The sequence below is a fragment of the Protopterus annectens genome, chromosome 6.part1 (assembly GCF_019279795.1).
Source record: "Protopterus annectens isolate FY-2018-M chromosome 6.part1, PAN1.0, whole genome shotgun sequence".
Lineage (NCBI taxonomy): Eukaryota > Metazoa > Chordata > Ceratodontiformes > Protopteridae > Protopterus > Protopterus annectens.
This window is the reverse complement of record NC_056738.1, coordinates 176,544,566-176,566,763: the sequence shown is the minus strand read 5'-3', so window position 1 is coordinate 176,566,763 and position 22,198 is coordinate 176,544,566. Positions and strand designations below refer to the sequence as shown.

General features: G+C 39.9%; 1 protein-coding gene across 5 annotated transcripts in view; it reads left to right on the top strand.

Moving 5' to 3' along the window:
- The window catches only part of TMBIM1 (transmembrane BAX inhibitor motif containing 1), a 1,047,780-nt gene that overhangs the window by 836,007 nt on the left and 189,575 nt on the right, over positions 1-22,198 (top strand). For all 5 annotated transcript variants that reach the window (XM_044075612.1, XM_044075609.1, XM_044075610.1 and 2 more), the window contains one exon: positions 4,825-4,920. In XM_044075612.1, coding sequence (XP_043931547.1) covers positions 4,825-4,920 — 96 coding nt within the window. The remainder of the gene's footprint in view (positions 1-4,824; positions 4,921-22,198) is intronic.

The window sequence follows — 22,198 nt, the reverse complement described above, 5'->3', positions numbered from 1 at the left end:
GGATGGGGGGTGCACATGGACGGCAGATGCATTCAAGGGCAATGGACTCCCATGGAAATGCATCAGCACATAAATCAAAAAGAGATGTTGGCAGTTATACATGCAATAGAAGCCTTTGGAGAATCTCTTCAACAAGGTCATCTGCTAATAAGAACAGACAACACCACTGTCATGTGGTACATAAACAAGCAAGGGGGCACTCATTCCTACCCCCTCTGCAGACTAACAATGACTCTTTGGGAAAAGTCCCTGAATCTGAACATCTACTTGCAATCCTAGTTTGTTCCGGGAAAGGACAATGTTCTGGCAGACAGGTTGAGCAGAAATTTCTTGGAGCCACATGAATGGATGCTACACCCACGCATATTCTCAGAAATAACATCTGCATGGGGGAGACCAGACATAGACCTCTTTGCGTCTCATCTCAATCATCATCTGGAAAGGTTTTGCACAAGGATACACCATCCTCTAGCCTGGAGAACGGATGCTCTTTCCTTCAGCTGGAATGCCCTAACAATTTATGCATTCCCTCCTCTACCTTTACTCACCAAGGTGTTACTGAAGATCAAGGCAGAACAACCAAAAAGAATCTTGACAGCTCCAGACTGGCCAAGGCAACACTGGTATCCACTGCTACTGAGCATAACGCACTCCAAACCGCGGCCCTTGCCTCAATGGCCTCAGCTCCTGACTCAACACAATTACAAGACAGTTCATCAGAACCTGCAAACCTTAAAGCTGGCAGCTTGGAGAATTCCATGACTGGAACCCATGACTCCCTCTCCAAGACAGTACAGGACATTTTGCTGGAGGCACGCAGACCTTTGCATCACTGATGAACATACCTCAGATATTAGAATACTTGGCAGAAATGTTTCACAGTGGCCTCTCATATTCTTCCATCAAAATCCACGCTTCAGCTATCTCTGCACATTACAGCTGTGATCCACCTGTGTTTTCGCATCCCTTGCTAAGACAGTTTCTAAGGGGTATAAAGAATATCAAACCTCCAAGGAAACAACCAATTCCTGCATGGGACCTCAATTACGTCTTAGAAAAATTAACTCTTCCTCCTTTTGAACCAGCAGCATCTTCAGAAATGCAATTTCTCTCTTGGAAAACGTTTTTTCCGTTGGCAGTCACCTCAGCGAGAAGAGTCTCGGAGATACAGGCACTCATGGCAGTTCCTCCTTTTCTCATCTTTCACCAGGACAGAGTTTCCCTTAGAACCAATCCTTCCTTCATGCCTAAGGTGATATCCAGAGTGTCACTAAACCAAGCAATTCACCTGCCTACTTTCTTTCCTAACCCTCAAAACAAGGGGGAAAAGCTGTTGCATACTTTAGACATTCACAGACAACTATGCTACTACTTGGACAGAACAAAGTCTACCAGGAAGTCTGACCAACTGTTTGTAGCCTACGCTGCTGGGACACAAGGAAAGGCAGTCACCAAACAAACCATCTCAAAATGGATTGGACACTGCATCAGATTTTGTTACTCCTTCCATGGAAAGAGTGTGCCAGCTAATATTAGACCACACTCCACCAGAGCTATGGCCACATCCACAGCCTTTCTTAGAGGAGTGGCCACAAAAGATATTCTAGAGGCTGCTACATGGAGCTCCATGCATACATTTACCAAACACTACAACCTGCCATTATACTCCAGATCCCGAGCAGGCTTTGCTTCGGCAGTCCTGCAGGGCCTTCAAGCTACACCATCCCTTGATTAGTCCTACCACCCCCAGCTTGGCTATGGTATTCAACCCATATGTTAGGACTGCAGTTGCATTCTTGAAGGACATAGTACAGTTTTGTACCTACCATAAATGTAGATGTCTGATAGATATGCAACTGCAGTCAGGTTTTCCCTCCCTCCTACCCCTCTGCTTTTTCCCTTGGGTCCATTCCCCCTTTTCTTATAAGCTGGGGTTATCTGTTATGGTGTATCTGTTTATTACTGTTGTGCATGTCTGAATTTTTTGTTTATCCATTCACAAAATTTAGCCTTCCTTGGAGGGCACCTGGCATCTGGGGCAAGAAACACTGAAGAAGATGGCGTCGGCTGATGCCTTTATACCCCAGCCGCTCTGACGTCGGGGAGGAGGCGACATCAGCCGACGCCGGACCCAGACTTTGGAATCCGGCTGACCGAAGGGCTGCCCGAGGCAGGACAACCCATATGTTAGGACTGCAGTTGCATATCTATCGGACATCTACATTCATGGTAGGTACAAAGCTGTACTTTCCGCATTAGACAGAAGTAGCTCTGTTTTGCGATGTTTTGATTGGCCCATATAGCGGTATACGGGCCAATCAAAAATCGCTAAACACGGAGCTACTTCTGTTTAATGCGGAACATTGCAGTTCCGCATTAAACAGAAGTAGCTCTGTTTTGCGATGTTTTGATTGGCCTGTATACCGGCATATGGGCCAATCAAAAATCTTCCGCATTAAACACAAGAAGCTCCGTGTTTAATGATTATTGATTGGCCCATATGCCGGTATACGGGCCAATCAAAAAAAAAAAAAAAAAAACCAAACAAAGCAGAGGCTGCCCGGGATTTAAACCGGCAGTGCGGGACTTGGGATCTCGGGACAGTCCCGCCCAAATAGGGACGTCTGGCAACCCTGGCTGGACCCATGGTTAGTTTGCTTTAAGAGTTTCACTTCAGTGAATTTCAGTACATTTGCCAGCAATCTGTGAGTCATTACAAATTGCTTTGATTACTTCATCGAAAAAGCATTAGTTGAACCTCTGTCCTAAGTTCAGAAGTCTAATTCCCCTTCTTACTTTATGTCCATTTCCATTCTTTCAGCATTAGGAACAAAACTGGAAAAAAAAATGTCTACCTCAGACTCTCCTCCTTTATTCAGAAATGTTTTCTTCCATGCCAACACCAACAGGTTTTTCTGTAGAGGAATAACAAAGGTAACAGCACTCTGGACTCTGACTGATATTCTTAATACACAAAAAGGGAGACCTTACAGGTACTTATTCCTTGACCTGACTGAGGCTTTTGATTTTGTTAGTAACTCCCTTGTTTTTAATGTCCTGCTCTCTCTCATCTGACAACAACAAAGCAGCACTCTTGTTTCAGGATTAACTTTCAGATGGATAGATACTTCTGTGTCAGAATCACTTTCTCTACCTCAGACTCCATTCTGCTACCCAAATCAAGGTTTTCTTTAAGACTCTGCCCTGGCTCCCTTGCTGTTTTTTGTGTTCATAAACTGCCTACCCAGTGAACTACCCAAAGTGCCAGTAATTTTCTGTATATATTATCTGGTAACGCAGAGATGCATCCTCTCCCCTGCAGTCATTGAACATCACCTTGAACAGGATCTCCAGCAACTCTCTTCCTGATTAGAAATTCTGCAGCTTCTCCTCAATTCTAAGAAAGCAAAAGCAAAGTTATGTGTGTCACAACAAACCAAATTACTGGCACTTACTGGACAGACATCTGGATTTTCTTGAATCCACCAAAGTAGAATTGGCTGGACCAGAAGCTTAAATTTCAACTTGTCATAGACCAACTAAAATAAATAAATAAATAAATAATTTCTTTACATCGGTGACATAGATGCCCAGACAATCAGCCTTAAATTTGTGGCAGGATGTATGCATCCTTCCTGGTGGGCATCCTCCCCAGCTTGCATTGCTGCTCTAATGGCTAGGCTTTGACTGGAAAGTAGAAGCTCCTCATGGTGTGGGGAACTGATGCCAGGAGGTAGTGGGTGTGGCTGCCCATGCTGGTAAGAGTGGTCCCCTATCTGCATATGAGGAAGCAGACATACACAAACAAGGGAGAATAGGTGGCCTTTGTAATATTCCCATCACCACCAGGAGTGGAGTTCTACCAAAATAAGACAATGCTATCATTGCCAGGATACCAGCCCGTGCGAGTGCAAAGCATGTTGTAGCTGCCTGGATGACATCCCCCTCCCCCACAAGTATCCCTGCTCACTACCATCAAAAACACCAACTCATACCTTGAATTCCATGATACTAAAAAAATCTCTTCAATTAGTAACTCACTTTTCTGCACTATATATAAACATCCAACAATACTATTTGCATTCTCTTACCACTCATCTACCCCCCCCCCCACCAACTTAAGCCATCATGTCATCTTGTACCATGCCTTTTATTTTCCTTACTCAACTGATGTAGTCCTTTCTCCTCTTAATGCCCTTGTTTCATGGAAGGTCAGATGAACTCTGCCCCTTTTTCTAGTATACGAATGCTTCCTATTTTTGAATATTTATTCTGTTTTTCAAATTTTGGAAACTATTGAATTAACAAGCATTATTTTAATATTTTGTTTATATATATAGTGTGTGTGTGTGTGTGTGTGTGTGTGTGTCTGTGTGTGTGTGTGTCTGTGTGTATTTTGATATGTCTGTATTGCCTGTTTTAGATTTCTTGTTCTGTTTTAAGGTTGTATAAAAAGCGATGTAACAGGAAGATTCTGAAACTGGTCCATTTGGATTAGTGCTGTACCTCACTAAACATATTCAAATAAGTGATATGAAGGTAGAGGTCACTGTTTACACAAATGGAGGTTAGGGTATGCAGGGGTAAACAGTGAGAACTGATTGCTTGGGGCATTTACCCTACAAGTCTCTATAGGAGATACAGATATGTGAACAGTTTAAAATGGTCTAGGGTAGCTCTTCAAAGGAATTATATGAGGCTTAGAGGAGTAGTATGAAAAATTCAGATAAACAGGAAGGCACTTTTTTATAATATGATGCACACATAGCTAATTTTTGTCTTTGAATACTTATTGTATTTTTTCTTTCATTTCTTGTTATGCAGGTTGATTTCACATCATGCACAGGGCTGTTCTGTGTACTGGGTATAGTGGTGTTTGTCACAGGAATTATCACTGCAGTAGTACTATCCTTCAAATATGTAAGTATGCTAATCTGCAAATACCCTGAACATTTGTGAAATTGTAATGCAGCATCCACTTGCCTTTTACTGTTGACTCTAGTGAATAATAATATATAAAAAGTCAGACGTAACATAATTACCAGGCAATTCATCCAAGATGAGAATGCACATTTCCATATACTTTATGCAGTGAGACAGATTTTGATGTTTAATTGCTGTCTGGTCTAGTAAATGTATCAGTTTCTTAACTTTCTGATAAAGCTGCAGACTGGACTTAACCAAATGCTTACTTATTTCTCCCACCCCTTCTATGAGTTGTAGTAAGTTTGCCCTCTGCATTCCTGAATTACATTACAATGATTGATTCTTTTGCTGCTGTTGTACTAAGGTCGATCCAGACAACCACCAACTTTTCTGAAAAGTAATACTGTGTTTCTCAGCTTATAACTTCAAATTCTATACTGTTGCTTTATCAAAGGTGTATACTGGAGGCTGCCTTCTGCACTGTTTGCAATCAGCAAGTTCTCCTATACTGTACGTACTGCCAATTTGTTCATCTATAGCAGAAATTCAGATAGCTCCTGTCGGAGGCCCACCATCCAGTTTAGTATATTGTTCGTTGACATAAAGTGAGAGGTGGTTCACCTTTTCTTGTTTTTCTCCTTTAACCATAAGTTACTCTTTAGTTGAAATGTCAGAGTACTTTGTACCATTTTTGTATTTCCTTTTTAGGTAGTCTTTTTTCTTAGTTAATATATTTCTGACGAGCAAATGTGATAATGCCATGATATTACTATATCATTTCACTTTTTTAGCAGTGCTTCATTTACCAGTAACCTGGTAATTTAATACTCCATGGCCTGTTTTTTTTTTTTTTTTACCATTTGTTAGGCATTTTTTGACACAGTAATTTCTGTCCACTGGGCCTTCGGACGTGGCTGAAAAGGGTCTAAGGGTTAGTTGACAAGTCCACTTATCGGGTTGCCAAGAATAATAAATAAACGCTTTAATTACAAGACAGGGTAGTGTTATTATTTTGTGATAGAACACCTAGAGTTTATTTAATCCAGTATATAGCAGAACAACTTTGCATCTGGTAAAATTGTTACATTTAATAACATGAGAAGCACAGTTTGCTGGGGGGTTTTTCTAGCAGCAAGTGTATTATGACTGAGTTACAAGTCTTGACAAGCTTGTAATAGATGAAATGTTCTGACTCTGTTCCAAAATTGAGAAAAATAAATGTGAGTTAATATGCATTTTCTGAAGTAAAAGAAGTGTGGGATGAAGCAAAATTCTGAGCCAAAATCAGTGACATTTGAGATGTGCAGTGCCACACACCACAGTCACAATGGAACTGCAAGGCAAGCGAACAAACAGGTTTACATAGAACATCAGCCAAAAATGTAGTGGACTGCTAATCAGCCAATAGCTTAAAAGGCTGTTAGACCCTTTGTGGCCAGTTTAAGTGGTATTACATTAGGGAAGCTGAACTCCCCATTTATTACAGGTGAGGGAAACTTCTTGAAGCCATCTCTGAAGCACATAAAAAAAAAACTTGGATATGAGAGTCTACATTTTACTTTGAAGCTTGAGAAATTTATAGGTAATTCATGTATACAGGGTAGTCCAAGTGGTGTTTCATTTAACATATTTGAGAACAGTACCAGGCTTTTTATGATTATTAAAACATAATTGTTTAGACTGCGTAGTCCCGCGGTGGTGGTGCTGCGGTAGCTTTGTCGCCTCACAGTTAGATGTTGCCCATTCGATTCTCAGTTAGAGCGTCTTCTGTGTGTCGACATGCGTGAATGGGCGTTCCTTCGTTAAAGGTTATGCATTAGGCCTGGCAAGCCAGCACGTGAAAATCTACTGCCAATCATTAGCGGACCGGAGTTCTGCTGTGGCAACCCCTAACCAGGAAAAGCCGAATGACACACTGCGTAGCTTTTAAGTGAAAAAAAAATAATTTACTTGACACAGGCTGTGCGATTAGTGATTCACCATTTTCTGTTACTTTCACTCTTGGCTGATGTTTCAACAACCCAATGTTTCTCACCACAGTACAGAAGTATAATCCAGCATCTGGAAAACAGTAAATACATTAATTAGCAGCATTTATTATTTTCTGGTTGGTAGAGTATACATTTGATCACAAACTTCACTTTAAGGAAGTCTGAACCAGCCAGTGTCCAAGCTTAAAATAAACACATGATCCATAAATTAAAAGACAGCAAGTATTTCTAGTTCATATTGAGGAAGAAAGTTAGTGAACCAAATCATTTGGAATTATTTTTATTAGTTTTTTTTTTCTTTTGGTTTCTGCTGCAGCCATCTACAATGGCACATGTCTTGGAGCAACCCCAATCTTTTGCTCCAACTTTTCCTGGACATGTAAAGTTTTCGCGTTTGGATATTTGTTCATTTGAGATTCTTGTGGGTAAGCTGTATGTTCCAAAATTTCTTCCTATGTCTTGACTTCCAGATGTCTCTAGGTAGTATTCATAAAGTTGGTATACACTGTGCAAGAAATTCAGAAGGGTTGGCAAACATTTTAAGTCTGGACCATGCTCTGCAAGTCTCACATGTAATGAATCTGGTGTATGCTTTTTAGAAGTTTGGAATGCTGTGGTATAGATGTAGCTTTAAGAGCATCACTGCCAGTATAAGTTATGATGTATGTATGCCTCATGTCATTTTAAAACATGATTCTTACTGTTACACATTGCCACAGTCTTCCTTTCCTGCTGTGTAACCAACCTGTACCAGCAGATGCACCATATTTTTGCAGCTGCTATCCCTTTGTATAATTGTCTTTTTAGCATTATGTATTATTTTGTTTGATTTTTTCATCTTTGACCCTTACAGATAGCTTTGTACTGTGGTCTGCCCGTCATACAATTTAGCATGGTCTGCATTCATGGTATTAGAACTGCAATTCTGAGCAAAACACTTTGAGTAAGTTTCATAGACATTAGCTGTAGTGCGTAGGGTCATTGCACAGAGGAATAAAGGCAAACGTCTGATTCATAAACAGCTAAGTAGCAATAGCAGTAGTACAAGGAGACAGATGGCAATATATCCAAATGAGCTACACAACATGAAGACAAATCAGGGGGTCTTATAATGCTTTACTAAGGATGTCTGCAGAGCAAATGCTGGAGATGTGATGGGAAGAAAGAGGTAATTGGGAACGTATTCTCTGCAAGTGCAGTGAGTTGGCAGACTTTAAGGATTCCCTGCGGGATGCACTGTTGGAGATGCTGGATGGCAGATTGGTGTGACGAGGAAGATGATTTTTCTGAGCTATTATACAGAATCATAATTGCCTAGACATTGCAAGGCCTTGCTGTGTCTAATTATGCTGGGTGCCAAAAAAAAAAGCAATTACTAGAAAATGGAAATCAAAATGTAAACCAACTGTACTAGAAGTAGTGAATATAGTAACAGAGATAAAACAACTGGAATTTGAGATCTTTAGAAAAGGATAGGACCAAACTACATAGGAAAAAATGGGAATTGTGGGAACAGTATACACAGGGGAGGAATGAGGTTTAAAAGAAGGCAGGACTTAAATGAACTATGTAATGTTTGAAAATGATTGGGTAGATTTTAAGTGATGTATAATGTTTGCATCTGGGAGTGTGTCAGTATGGTTTGTGATGTAAAATGCTTGCAACTAGGATTGGGTTGGTGTGGTTTGTTTTCATTTATATAAATGTATGATTACCTACATTGTAAGTGATGGTTTAATAAAGATGTTTCTTGTTTTAAAAAGGGGGGGCAGGAATTGAATAATTTATGTAATGTTGCTTAGGTTATATGATATGTAGCACTTTATGTGAAGTATGTTTGTAAAGGTGAACTTGTCAATAGAGTTTGATTACTTTTATATAAAAGTAAATGTGCATATGTCACAAGTGACAATTCAGTAAAGGTGTTTAAAAAAAAAAGGCTGCCTACAGAGCCAGCATTATTTTGCTGTTACATAAGTGCACTACCAGAGAGGAGTAAACTATGCTGATGTGACAGCAAGCCCCTCCTCTTCATCGGGTATGTGCACTTAAAGCTTGATTAGCATTCCAACAGGCTTCTGCATAAAACTCCCCCTGCACTTGTGCAGTAATACCATAACTACGGCCATGAGCACACACACTGCGTTGAAATGATTGTAACATTTCTTGAGATCATCCTAGGAACTAACTTCATGATCAGAAACATTTACAAACAGATTTTAGGCATAGCAATTTGGATTGGCCTTGATGTACCAACTTAGTAATGGCAAAGTGGGAAGATAGATGTGTCAGACATTCCAAGTTCCTCCACCATATTTTGTTGTACTTTTTTGTTATAGGGACAGGGACCTTGATGAATTCAATGAGATTTTGTTATTGTCAGTGTTTTTTCTATTTTTTTCTGGGATTTACTGCTAAGTTTTGTAGTGAAATGCTGAATGTCAACAGTGGCAAGATATGTGCTAGACCTTTTAAGTCAATAATTAAAATAACTACATTTTCAAAGCACCCACCCCAGATATTTGGCCAAAAGCCAGGCCACTAAAATTTCAAGATCAACATGTAGAAAAAAAGAACTTCAGTAAAAAAAAAATAAATAAATAAATAATGAAAACTGACAAATTGTTTATTATTCTCCACAATAAGCTGACAAATGGGATGTGGATGTGTATACTGTACTGTGTTGATCACAGTGATCTTAAAACTAGTGTTTGTGATAACAGGGGTATTTGAGAGTCCAAGCATGCTAAAGGCAGCAGAGGATTCACCTGTGTTTTCAGTTAAAAGGATGCCAATTTTACAGCTGAGCTCGAGTGTAGAAGGGACACTTCAGGCAGATAAAGAACAAGAAAAGGGGCACTTACTCCTGCATATCTAAAGATGTGTGACTAATAGCCTTTGCTACTTGGACAGCATATCAAGGAAATGTGTGACATTAATAAATACTATAACTCTACTACCAGGAGTATTAGTGCAGCTTCTTGCTTGACTTAATTCTTTATTTGGTAAAGACTTCACATAAACGACATCAGAGTATTCAAACACAAATTTGTGCTATTAAAGGGAAATCTGAGTATAATACTTTATTTAAAATTCAGTCATGTAAGCATCATCTAACAGGTTTTCCTTTTCACTACTAGAAATGGTGGCTTTAACTGACAGAGGTGTGAAGGGAATTATTTCAACAAATTTTAAATATTCCACATGGCTTGACTGATTACATTAGTATAAAAATGGAGTTAAAAGACAGACAACCGAAAATGAAGTGACGTTTTTATGTATATATTTCCCCCATGAAAAACAGAGAATTAACAAGGTTCCTCAACACATAAGGGCAAAACATAAAAGTAAAATAAACACTTGAAGTACATGATGAGCCATATGACTTGACTTTCATATTCAAGTCACAGTAATCTGTGATAAGTCTAGGCTTGAGCTAGTACTGTATTAACAGCCCATAACCAAAAACACTTTTTTTACAGTTTATTAATTCTTGCTAAGATGTCCGTTAGCCTACCTGCTCGTTCCTACAGGTGTTTAACAGAGAAACATTTTAGATACCTCCAGGGGCACTTTGAACATCATCTTTCTTGCTCCTGTATTGGCAACTAGAGTTTCTAATTCCTAAATCACCTCCATCAATTATTTTTCTTCATGGCTCTTGGGGGATTGGGGGGTGGCTTCTAGCTATGAGTAATCTTTTTTTTGACCACTAAAATAATGGGTCAAAATGTATACTCTCCCATTGACATAAAGGTGTACAGAGTAACATCAAAGCAACAAAAACTAAAAGGATCGGAGATTACATTATGTCATGAACAAAGGCTTGCAGGTAGTGCAAGAATACAAAAACAGTGGTGTATGGAATAAAGTAACATGAGTGGAGTGATGAGATGCAGAGGAAGTACAAACAGTAAAAAAATTAAGTTATAGTCGAGCCTTGCAGTCAGGGTTAGTGTGGCCTCATCTAGAGTACTCTGTGCATTTTTAAAGATTCTAAAAATGAGTGTACTGAAATACACACGATAAAAGGAGTTCATAGGAAAAGACAATAGGTGCATGATCTGTATCCAAAAACCACATCATTTTTAATTTTATGTTAATGGCGTAGCTGAATAGATCCTTCCCAGACCCTTGTCATCCATGCATGGCCTGGGCCAAGAGGGCAAGAGTAGGCAAGAGTGTCTTTCGGCTTTTCCCGGTTAGGGGTCACCACAGCGGAACTCCCGTCCGCTAATGATTGACAGTAGATTTTTACGTACTGGCTTGCCGGGCCTAACTCACAACTTTCAAAGAAGGAACGCCCATTCATGCATGTCGCCACACAGAAGACGCTCTGAGAATCGAACGGGCAACGTCTAACTGTGAGGTGACAACGCTACCGCAGCACCACCACCGCAGTATCAAGAGTAGGCAAGAGTAAATGTAATATATATATAAAATATAATATATATCTACTTTACATTACTGAAAATCCATAAAACCAAAGACTAAATGCTCGAGACCAGAACAACTAAACTTAGAATGCCGAACCACGTCTTTTTTCTCAGGGCAAGTAAACACTTGCCCAAAACTACAACGCAGCATGCTGTATAAACCCACCTAGGTAAGGCCTACATGCCCCCAAATAAATATACCAACAACCAAGATCACACTACAGTGGGGAAAAGGGCATTATTCCCCATGTTGGGCAAGTGTTTACTTGCCCTGGGAAAAAAAGACGTGGTTCAGCATTCTAAGTTTCATTATTCTGGTCTTCAGCATTTCGTCTTCAGTTTTATGGATTTTCAGTAATGTAAAGTAGACCTATATATATATATATATATATATATAGTTATCCCTCCAAACTACCCCCACTCTAAACAGTACCGTTTGAGACCGTCTCAACAACCTATGAAAACTACTTTCTAAACTAAAACCCTGCACCCCTTCTGCTGACAAACTTCCAGCTGAATATCTACAACTAGCTAAATAGCCTACCCAGTCTCCATCTTAATAAACAGAACTATAACAGAATCCAAAATCCCATCCTGCTGGAAAATCTCCCATATTATTCCCTCCATAAAGGAGGGAACTCCAACGAACTGTCCAATTTTCGACCTATTGCCCTTCTATCTCCTCTATCCAAAATAATGGTGCATTCACCATCAACTTCTACATTATCTCTTGAATAACAACTTGCTTGTAGACTCTCAACATGGTTTACAGTACTTCTACTGCCCTTCTCTCTTTCACTGACACTATCAATAAAACCGAAATAACAACCTGTTCTCCTCTGCACTATTCTTGGACCTCTCAAAAGCATTCGATATGGTCAACCATCAACTTCTCCTCGATACCTTAAAATCCCTCTCACTGGATTCACAAGCATTACAGTGGTTCAACTCATACTTGACTAATAGAAAACAAGCAGTCCTTTGGGACAGCCATCTATCCTCTCAACTCCCAATTACTATTGGCGTCCCACAAGGATCCATCCTAGGTCCCCTACTTTTCTCTATTTTCATTAATAACCTGCCCACTTCTCTCCCAACATCCACCTGTATACAATATGCAGATGATTCCACTCTCATCTGCTCTGCTTCTTCCCCAGCAGAACTCCACTCTGCTACCCAATTAGTCTTCACTGCAGCAGAAAAATGGTTTCAACATATCTGTCTCCTCCTAAATCCCAAAACCAAACTACTACTCTTTACCCCAACCTGTAAATCCACCCCAATCTCTTTTTCCATAGCATCCTGTAATGGCACTGTCATCAAACCTGACTATTGCACTAAACTGCTAGGCGTCACCATAGACAATCAGCTAAATTTTGACTATCACATTGATTTAACTATCAAGACAGTCAATAAACAGACTAAAGCCCTATCTAAACTCACCTTATTTCTACATTAATGTTCCTTTATCAACATATCTAAAGCTAATCTTCAGAAACTGAATACTGCCTACCACAGTATAGCCAGATTTGCCACTGGCTCTCCATTCCAAACTCACCACTGTCTTAACTTAAAGAAACTAAACTGGCTTGAACTCCCAAACCTAATACTCCTACAACAACTGATCATCACTTTTAAAATTCTACATTACCCTCCAATATACCCATACTAAATAAACTCATCACACCTTATAAAAATCTCTCGACACTTAGATCAGCCAACAAGCTACTAGTTACTACTTTGAAATCTCATAACAAATCAGGTGATTCCTTATTTGCAAACACTATCGGTTCTTACTGGAATAAACTTCCCACAGAACTGACCTCCCTAAGCTCATGTCACCTTTTCAAAAACAGATGAAAAAATCACCTACTAATTCACTGGCTATGTCCACTGAGCTCAGCATTTTTATTACTCTCTCCAGTCTGCTACTGTGTAATGTTTCTTTATTGGACCATCACTCTTTTTTTCTCTCAAATTTCTGTCTGCCTCCCCTTCTAACCATCTTTTTTTCTGTCTCTTGCTACCTTTAGCTGACCTCCTATAATCCTGCCACCTTTGCATTTCATCACTATCCTGTTTCCCACCTCTCCTTTTCCAACTGTACACTCCCAACCTTTACTAAGTCCATTATACTTGTACCAAACAGATAATATACTTTTCCCACTTTCTGTCTACCTTATTTTCTGCCTTTTCCTTATCTTTAACTACATAATTACCTGTTAAAATTCCAACCTGCTCTTTTAACACTTTATATTAACAGATTTCTTGCTTTTTCCTAATACCTAATTTGTTATCATGACTACTGACTAATGATATTTTTCAACTTGACTAATGATATTTTTTAACTTTACTTTGTATTTTAGATACTGGAGCTTATCTCTAACTGAACTTTGTTTGTCATCTACTCAGACTAGTCCAGGATAACTGTATATTCATTTGTATTTTGCCTCATTACATTATGTTAGTGTTAATTTAGTAATGTTTAAACTGTATTGTCTTATTCTGATAGTGCCTCTGCTGAAAATGGACATGTATCCAGCCAGACTAGCCCGGTTAACAAATGTAAAATAAATAAATAAATAAATTATATATATATATATATATATATATATATATATATATATATATATATATATATATATTGTGTGTGTATATATACGTGTGTGTGTGTGTGTACATATACTTGTATATATGTATGTATGTATATCTATTGAAACTTTGAAGTAGCTAGTAAAACACTGTTGTAGAATAACAGGTGTACTGTATCTTTAAGAAGCATTTCCAAGATCTGTGCATCCGTGTAAATACCAAGCACATGTTAGCTTCAGTGCCATTTTGAAGGTGCAGCCAGAGTGCTAACATCTATGTGCATGACAGCGAGTTTGTTTAGAAGGTAGTTACTTAACCTCATTTATGATGTGTTTGCATACAATAAAGCTGCTTGAACAAGAACCCACAACCTTCTCTTGTCTTGTCCTGACCTAGCAAGTGACATGGTGTCAGAACCGGAATTGCAAAGACTATTCTTCACAGCCATGAGCCTCAGAGATAATGGCGAAGGCAAACTAAAAGCACTGAGAGCAAAAAAAAAAAGGGCCAGAAACAAGTCAAAGGTAAAGAAAATATGCACAAATGATTTATTTATTAAAAGAGGTAAAATGGAGCATTACAAGAGCACAAAGCATATTAAGCAAACGAATAGCACAGAAACATTTATTAAGCAAATGAGAAGCATAAAAAAGCTCAATCAAACAAAATGTTTGAAACCAAATGATTTGATAAAACAAGCATCAGAAAAGTACATGACTGGTTCAGAATTACCTCAGAATTGTAAAACAAGCATGTTTAAAATAAAATGAGCATGTTTACAGTTCAAACAAGGACAAGAAAGTATAATGGGCATGGGAAGAGATTAAATGAGCAAAACAAATATAACAAAAGGGCATAAAGGGCACATTAAGAGATTCAGTGAGCAAAACGAATGTAATAAGACAGGGCAGAAAAGAGTGCATTGAGTATAAGTGAAGCAAAAGTGACTGCATGTATTTTGGCAGATTACTGTGTTTTGGCATAAATTACTATGCATTGATTGAAGCCTTGGATAGTATAACTAGAGTTGTTCAAAGTATCTCAGAGTGTTTAAAAGTGCTTACAGTGTTTGTTAATTACTATGCATTTACTCTGAGGGTTTGTTGTGTGCAAAGTGCAACCATTTCATGAAGTGTAGTCAAGTGCAGCCATTTCAAAGGTTTTTTGTCCCTGGGTGTGTCTGTTCACAGAGTGCTTCCATTACAGAGTGGTTTTTGTACTGTATAGTGTTATTTGGCAAAGTGTAGCCATTTGGGGAAATTTCAGGGTACTGTGTACTCTTTATTTGCAAAGTGCAGTTATTTTGAGGTGTTTCTCACTCTGAGCTTCTTCTGCCCAATACATTCGCAAAATGCAACTACTTCAAAACAGTTTATTCGCAAATTGCAATTACTTCGAAACAGTTTATTCACAAAGTGCCATTACTTTGAAATAGTTTACTCGCAAAGTGCCATTACTTTGAGATGTTTCTTACCCTCAGCTTTTATTGCCCAGTCTATCCACAATGTGCAGTTGTTCAAAATGTTTCTTAAAATGATGATAAATGACTTTTGCAGCAAAGTAATTTCTAGATAAAAGGCTCATACAGTAAAATAATTTCAAGGAAAGTGTCTCTTACAGCAAAGTGATTTCAGAGTATTACCATGCCCAGGAAACTTATTTCATAAAGTTCAGTTATACAGAGGCTTGTGTTATTGCAAGTACTGGCATACATTTCAGGCACTTGTATATATGTATGTACAAGTGTGAGTTTGTGCATATTTGCAAGAGTCTTCACGAAGATCCATTAATATGGCAGACAGATTTTGCAAGCCACAACCACTTGTGTTTGATCAAAATATTGCAGAGAATTGGAGAATATTTGAGCAAGAGTATGCTGTATTTATACAAGTAGCTTATTCTGATAAAGATGCATACACAAGGGCATTCATTCTGCTGAACCTAGCAGGGTCGGAGGCCATTGAAAGGGAGCATTCATTTGTATATGCACTAGCCGTGTATAAAGTTAAAGGAGAAATGTGTTTTTGTGCTGGCTGAATCAAGGGAAGACCCCAAGTGTTTAAAGCACAAATTCAGGGAAATTCAGGGAAATGTGTAACCCCCAGACTAATGTACACTACAGAGGCATTTGTTTTATATGAGAGATCAAAAGCAAGGGGAACCTTTAGCAACTTTTATCACTGACCTGAAAAACAAGGCTAAAACGTGTAGGTTTGGTGATTTAAAAGATGAATTAATAAAGGACAAACTCTTATGTGGTATTAATAATGCTGCTGTGAGAAAGATTTTGCTTCATGATAATGATATAATGCTGAGCAAAGCAATTGAGATTTGTCAGCTACATGAAGTTACAGAAAGGCACACAAATATGCTTACTAGTGATAAGAGCATGGTTTCAGTAGGCTCCAGAACATGTGACTGTTAAAAGTAGGCCTAAGCACATGGCAGTAGCATTCCCTGTGGGACTTTCAAGTAAGCCCCATAGTCTTCTAGCACATTCCAAGACCAGTTCAGTTAAATGAGCATGCTCAGTGTGGAACCAAGGTTATTCAGTGCAAAACAAATGTTGCTCAGTACAGTATAAGGGTGAATCAGCAAAACAGAAATGAAGTTTTATTGTTAACTGTTGTACTCGTGGTGCCAACCATGAGTCTAGAAGAGAAAAGTGCATAGCATTTGGCCAGCAATGTCACACATGTAAGAAGTGGAACCATTTTCAAAGATTTTGTAAATCAAGTAATCCCCACACAGTTACAAAGAAGGGTAATTCAAAAAAAGCAAGTTGATCAAATAGACCTGCAATAGTTGGCTTTCTATGTGGATGGTGTGTCAGTAATTGGTGAAAGAGTTGATGCAATAGATTTATTGGCAAGAAATGAAGTGTTTTGTACTTTAAAGATCAATGGTAAATCCACAACACTGGTTCAAAAGTGTAGGGTCATGTCTGCAGATACTTTTGCAAGGGTCAGAATTGGTGAACAGCTAAATGTAACTAGTTGTGTGAAACTTGTTGCTTATGGAAGAAATTCAAACCGAAGGTTCAGTAGTGCTTTCATGTTATATGGCCAAGAACTGTTACAGCCAATTGTTCTATGTGGTTCGAAGACATGTGCAGTCATTATTTGGTCTCAGAGACAGTTTGAAAATGAATCTGCTTTCTTTTACCAAAAAAGTTCATCAAATAAGCACGTCCTAGTTCCAGCTTCCCCAACACTATTTTTTCAGAGTATGCTGATGTTTTCGATGACAAGTTGGGCAAACTTCCAGTTCTGTAGTCTATGAAATTAGACTTAGAAATTAGTTCAGTGGTCAAACCAGCAAGAAGAGTTCCGTTAGCTATGCAGCATAAAGTCAAAGCTCAGTTGGACAAAATGGTGCAACAAGGTGTAATTTGTCCTGTTCCAGAACCTACTGAATGAGTGTCGTCCATGGTAGCAGCTCATAAAAAAACGGCTCACATGAAATCAGAATATGCATTGACCCAAGAGATTTGAATAAAGCATTGAAGAGACTGCATCATCCTATGCGTACAGTCAGAGGTTGCAGCCCCAATACCGAATGCCACTGTGTTTTCTGTCAAAAAGCTCATTTTGGAAAGTGATGCTTGATCGCAAATCTTCACTACTGACTACATTCAGTACCCCATTTGGAAGATATAGATTCCTCAGAATGCTGTTTGGAGTAAATTCTGCAAGTGAAGTCTTTCATTGTGCAATGGAGCAACTTTTTTCGGGTTATCCTTGTGCCATAATATTAGATGATTTATTGGTCGGAGGCAATGGTGAGGCAGAGCATGACAGAAATCTTCAGAAAGTTCTAGACAGAGCACATGAAGTGAACTTAAAGCTCAGTCCTCTGAAGTGCAAATTCAGGCTACCAAAAGTTACATATGTAGGTTATTTATCGCATACATCTTCCTGTAGCAGAACTGATATCGCAGCATCGTACCTGTGATAAAGACTCTGACTCTCAGAACAATCCAGATTATATTCTGGTGTCAGAATGTGTCTTGACTCCTGATACTGTTCTGACAGATAATCCCAGTGTTCCTAAGATTGAACAGTCAGCGGAGACTATCCCAGTTGCTAAACCAGATCCCAAATTTTGTCACACACAATATGGTCACATTTCAAAGCCTAGTGTGAAATGCACAGCAACCTGGATATATGTATCTAGCTTTGTGTAATTGCATGATGAAAATTATTCCTGTGTAAATTGCATATTTAGTAATACCAGTGACAATGTCTAACTCATTTTCCTCAAAGAGGGAGGATGTAGAATAATGTGTGCTGTACCTTTAAGAAGCATTTCCAAGATCTGTGCGTGCATAGAAATACCAAGCACATATTAGCTTCAGTGCCATTTTGAAGGTGCAGCCAAAGTGTTAACATCCATGTGCATGATAGCTAGTTTGTTTATAAGTTAAAGTTACTTAACCTCATTTATGATGTGTTTGCATGCAATAAAGCTGCTTGAACAAAAACCCACAGCATTCGCCTGTTCTGTCTTGACCTGGTAGGTGACAATTACATTTATAGAAAGTGAAAGGAAACTGTAAGTACTTGGAGAAAATACACAAAGACACATGGAGGATATGTAAACTCAAAAGGGTAAGTGACTGAAGGTCAGTGTTAAACCATGGATCGGAAAAATTTAGGAGATGGGGGCATGGTAGAAACATCTTGAGGACATTCCATAAAGTCTGATAGTGGGAACCAGATTTCAGAAATGTATGAGAACAGAAGAGTATCGTTTAATACTATGAGGTGGGAGGCAGAGGTATGAGTAAATATTATTTTCTAGAGTAAGTAGTGGGTGAAAGTCTTTTGGAAATAGTAGTATTAAAAGTAGTAGGTTTTCCGGCTCTGTGTCAGAGGGAAAGATCCCCTGACTGTGATTTCAATGACCCAGGACTGGTAGGAGTGAGCAAGTAATGCCAGTTTGCCTACCCTCACTGGTGTGGAGGGAGCGTTCAATACACATCTTTCTCCTTCTAGAGATCCGCATACTCAGCACCCTAGTAGGTGAGTAGTCACATGCACGAGTCACATGGCTTCTCCAGTTTTGTTATCAGTAAGCAGGTCAGTACTGCTTTCTGTATGCCTTCATTTTATTACATGAGTACAAGTTAAGTATGGAATTTGGTAACTTTTGAACCTTGCTTATTATTGTCTTATCACTGACAAGTTTCCAATTAACCCCTGCTCTGTGTTTATTCTCCATTTCCACCTGAGTAGGATGGGTCTCACTTCCATCCTTTAATTTCCACAAGATTTGTTTTGCAGCAATGTATGAAAAGTATTTCTTAAAATGCAGGTAAACTATATCAACTGAATTCATTTTTCCAGGTCAAAAGTTACTTAATTGTACAATTATAACAGTGTGGAGAGCCACAATGTATTTTTGTGAACTGTTGTAATAATCCCAGGTTTTTGCAAGTCATTGACTTCCAGTAACTGTGCATGCCCACCTTACCAACAATGACTGGATAAACTGTAGTAGAATGACCACTTTTAATTTTTCTGGTAACCACAACCCCTAGAGTCCAAGCATAAATTCCCCCTTACAAGGTGGTACTAGGGTGACCACCCTTCATTCTTCTGATACCCCAACTGTTAGAGTTTTAGCAGTTTGTACAGGCTTGCTAAGGCACTGTTAATCACTCTGTCTGGTTTAAGTACATTGAGTGGTAATGTACCTGCCCTGTGTCTGATCAGTCCTTCCATCTAGTTTAAGTGCATCCAGTGGTGAAGCACCTGTTTTGCTTCTGGTCACTCCTCATAACCATGGCTCACTTCCTGCCACTGTCCATGTCATTTTTTTTGTTAGCAGGTTGAAAAATTTGCAGAGGGGAAGGGGCATGGTCTGGCCTGATAACTTGCGTGTGTATGAACAAGTGCATGTGCATGCTCAACTTGCGTGTGTATGCACGAGTGCATGTGCATGCTCGTGTGTATATGCATGCATAGAAAGAAGACTCATCTTCCCCCATCCCCAGTATTCACTACAGTGTGTTCATTTCTCACCCTAGTCTTCTCTTCCTGGTTCCAGTGCCAGTAGCCTTGCTTTTCCTGGCCTTAAGTGTGTGTTTCTCATAAAATGTAAATATATGATGTTGTGTAGTCCAATCTCACCTTCATTTTTACATATGGGTTCGGAGCCGATCCTCTGCTCCGACTCGGCCGATTTACAAGTTCGAAGACTTCTGGTTGGCTCGTGGCTAAGCAGGTATCCCATAATGCACCAGTACAAACCCCAGATCTCGTTTGCTGCTTCGAGTTTGGTTGTACTTCTCTTGGCTATGGCTAAGTGCTATTTAAATTTTGTATTACAGTTATTATGGTGTTGTAAGGTGATTTATCTTAGGCAGTAGTGTTGTTTGCCCTTTTCTGTGCATTCTTAGCTTAAACTTGTTGTTAGTTTGGTGTCCTGTGTGCCAGTTTAGAGTTCTTGTAGGTGCCATTGCGCTTTCTTCCTTATCAGGTAGTTTGTTAGTTTGTGGCGGTTTTCCGCTGATAGTTAACAGGGGCTCCTGTTATTCTGTTGTTTTTCTAGACCATTATTGGCAGCTTAGTTTCCTTAATCTGAGATTGTTTTTTTGGCGGGGATCTGCTGGTTATTTGCTAAGGGTTGGAGTTCCTCCCTTAGTACGTTAGTTAATTTCTTCAAATTGTTACCACATAGAGTTATATGCAGTTCTGTGTGTGTGCGTTTTCTGGTCTCTTTAAATTAGAAGACCCAGTTTTCTGTCCACCGGGCTAGGCCCGTTTAAGTTAGAGGACCTAGTCGTCGTGGCACTTCCTTCTGTACAGCTAGTTCCGTTTTAGTTACAGGACCTAAAAATTGTTACCACATAGTTATTTACAATTTTCTGTGTGCGCGTGTTCTGGTCTGTTTAAATTAGAAGATCTAGTTTCTGTTCCACCATGCTAGGCCCGTTTAAGTTAGAGGACCTAGTCCTCTTCCCTCATTCTTCTTTTTCCTTGTGTGTGTGTGTGTGTGTGTGTGTGTGTGTGTGTGTGTGTGTGTGTGTGTGTGAGTGAAATGTCTAGAGTAAGGAGCACAAACCTTTGGGTTTTAAGAAGTGCATGAAATGCTCCCAAAAGATGTCTTTAATGGTTGGCCACAGTAGCTATGTCTACTGTTTAGGGGCCATATACCTGCAGGAATTGTGCTTATTCTGCCATGCTTTCTCTCCTAGGGTGTTACAGGAGAGTGGGAACAAGCTTATACTCAAGGGTCTACTAAAACCATCTTTTGAGGAAGTTCTATCCAGTTCTTTGGCGTCTTCCAAGTCTGGCAAATCTAAGTCTTCAAAAAGGCCTTCTCAGGTGCCGGCTGGTGTCTCGGAGTCACCTTCTAAACCGTCAAAATCTGCCTCCTCGACTCCACTGCCTTTGGAGCTGAAGGAGAGCACCATTATGGTGTCAGTCATTTCCAAGCGTTTCGGAGCTGATCTCGGAACCAATTGAATCAGCTTCTCGGAACCGGTCTGTGGATTCCCTACCGGTTTCCCTGTTACTGAAATCTCCAGTGCCCCCTAGATCAAGATCCCCTACTATGTCTTCCAGGAGCATTTCGGAAGATGTGGAGAGGGTAGTGTTGAGACTCCTGAAGTTGTCTGCCTTACCAAAATTATTGTTGGCTGCAACCCAGTCGGCTCCGGAGCCACTCGATCCAGCTTTGCCCTTGTCTGCTATTCCTCCTCCGAGCCATGTTGGCCCTTCAGAGCTGGAGTGCTTGGTGCCACCGGAGGTACTATCGGTTCCAGCTCCCTTTGTCACTGCTTTGGAGCCGGGTTCAACTCAGACACGCTTGGTGCCATCAGTCATGTCCAGCAGCCAAAGCTGCCCTGCCAGTGCCGACAAGGAAGGTTGGAATCTATCTTCGGTTCCGAGCCCTCCTCTCGGTGCATCGGCCAGGGTGAGCTCGGACCCTCCATCTATCTCGGAGCCAACGGCTCTGGCTCCAACATCAACCTTTGTCTCATCGGAGCAGGGGAGGTCTTCAGAGCTGAAGAGGTCGGCGTTTGAGATGATGAGGAGCATGCTGTCTCATTCTCCAGCCCCTACCAGTGGTACCAGCACTCCCCCCCCCCCCCGAGAGCACCCACTTCGGTCTCAGCCCCTACTCTCTCCAGAGACAGCAGAGACCCTCCGCCTCAGGAGCCATGGTCTGGTGGCCCCCACTTTTGCGAGGCCTCCCCAGAATGCCCTTTTCAGGAGCCTCCCGGAAGAGGCTATGTAAGAGGAA